The sequence below is a fragment of the Penaeus monodon genome, chromosome 31 (assembly GCF_015228065.2).
Source record: "Penaeus monodon isolate SGIC_2016 chromosome 31, NSTDA_Pmon_1, whole genome shotgun sequence".
Lineage (NCBI taxonomy): Eukaryota > Metazoa > Arthropoda > Malacostraca > Decapoda > Penaeidae > Penaeus > Penaeus monodon.
In genome coordinates this window covers 28,508,045-28,508,493 of record NC_051416.1, presented here as the reverse complement: position 1 = coordinate 28,508,493, position 449 = coordinate 28,508,045, and the positions used below count along the sequence as shown (strand labels likewise).

Below are 449 nucleotides of genomic sequence, written 5' to 3'. Positions count from 1 at the left end.
AGTATCTGTAAGTCATGTAACCTATTCAAGATATAAATCTTTACGTTCCCTCCGTATCACAAAAAGCTTGATTAGTATATAAAAACACAATAAAAAAAAATCTAAGAAACGCCGTTTTTTATGATGAAACAGTTTCCTGTAACTGAGGCCATACGAAGCTCAAAGAAGACTGAACTTTATTTAACGGAAGTTTCCTTTTTGCAGAGACGGAACTACGCAAGCTGGTGGGCGAGGTGGAAACTTGCGCCGACGGTACCATCGAGTTCAACGAATTCCTGCAGATGATGAGCAAGAAGCTGAAGGACATCGGCAACGGCGACGAACTCAAGGAGGCCTTCAAGTACGTAAAGGGCGTCTGTGTGTGTGTGGGGGGGGGGGAGGGGTTGTGTGTGGTTGTGGGTGTTTTTGTGCATGTATGGGGGGTTGTGTGGGGAGGGGGCAGGGATAGG

At 46.1% G+C, this 449-nt stretch overlaps 1 protein-coding gene across 1 annotated transcript in view; it reads left to right on the top strand.

The window, feature by feature from the left end:
- The window catches only part of LOC119593154 (calmodulin-A-like), a gene marked incomplete at its 5' end in the record, with an annotated part of 72,638 nt that overhangs the window by 67,817 nt on the left and 4,372 nt on the right, over positions 1 to 449 (top strand). Inside the window, 1 exon segment of the mRNA XM_037942120.1 lies at positions 205 to 340. Within this exon segment, the coding sequence (XP_037798048.1) occupies positions 205 to 340 (136 nt within the window).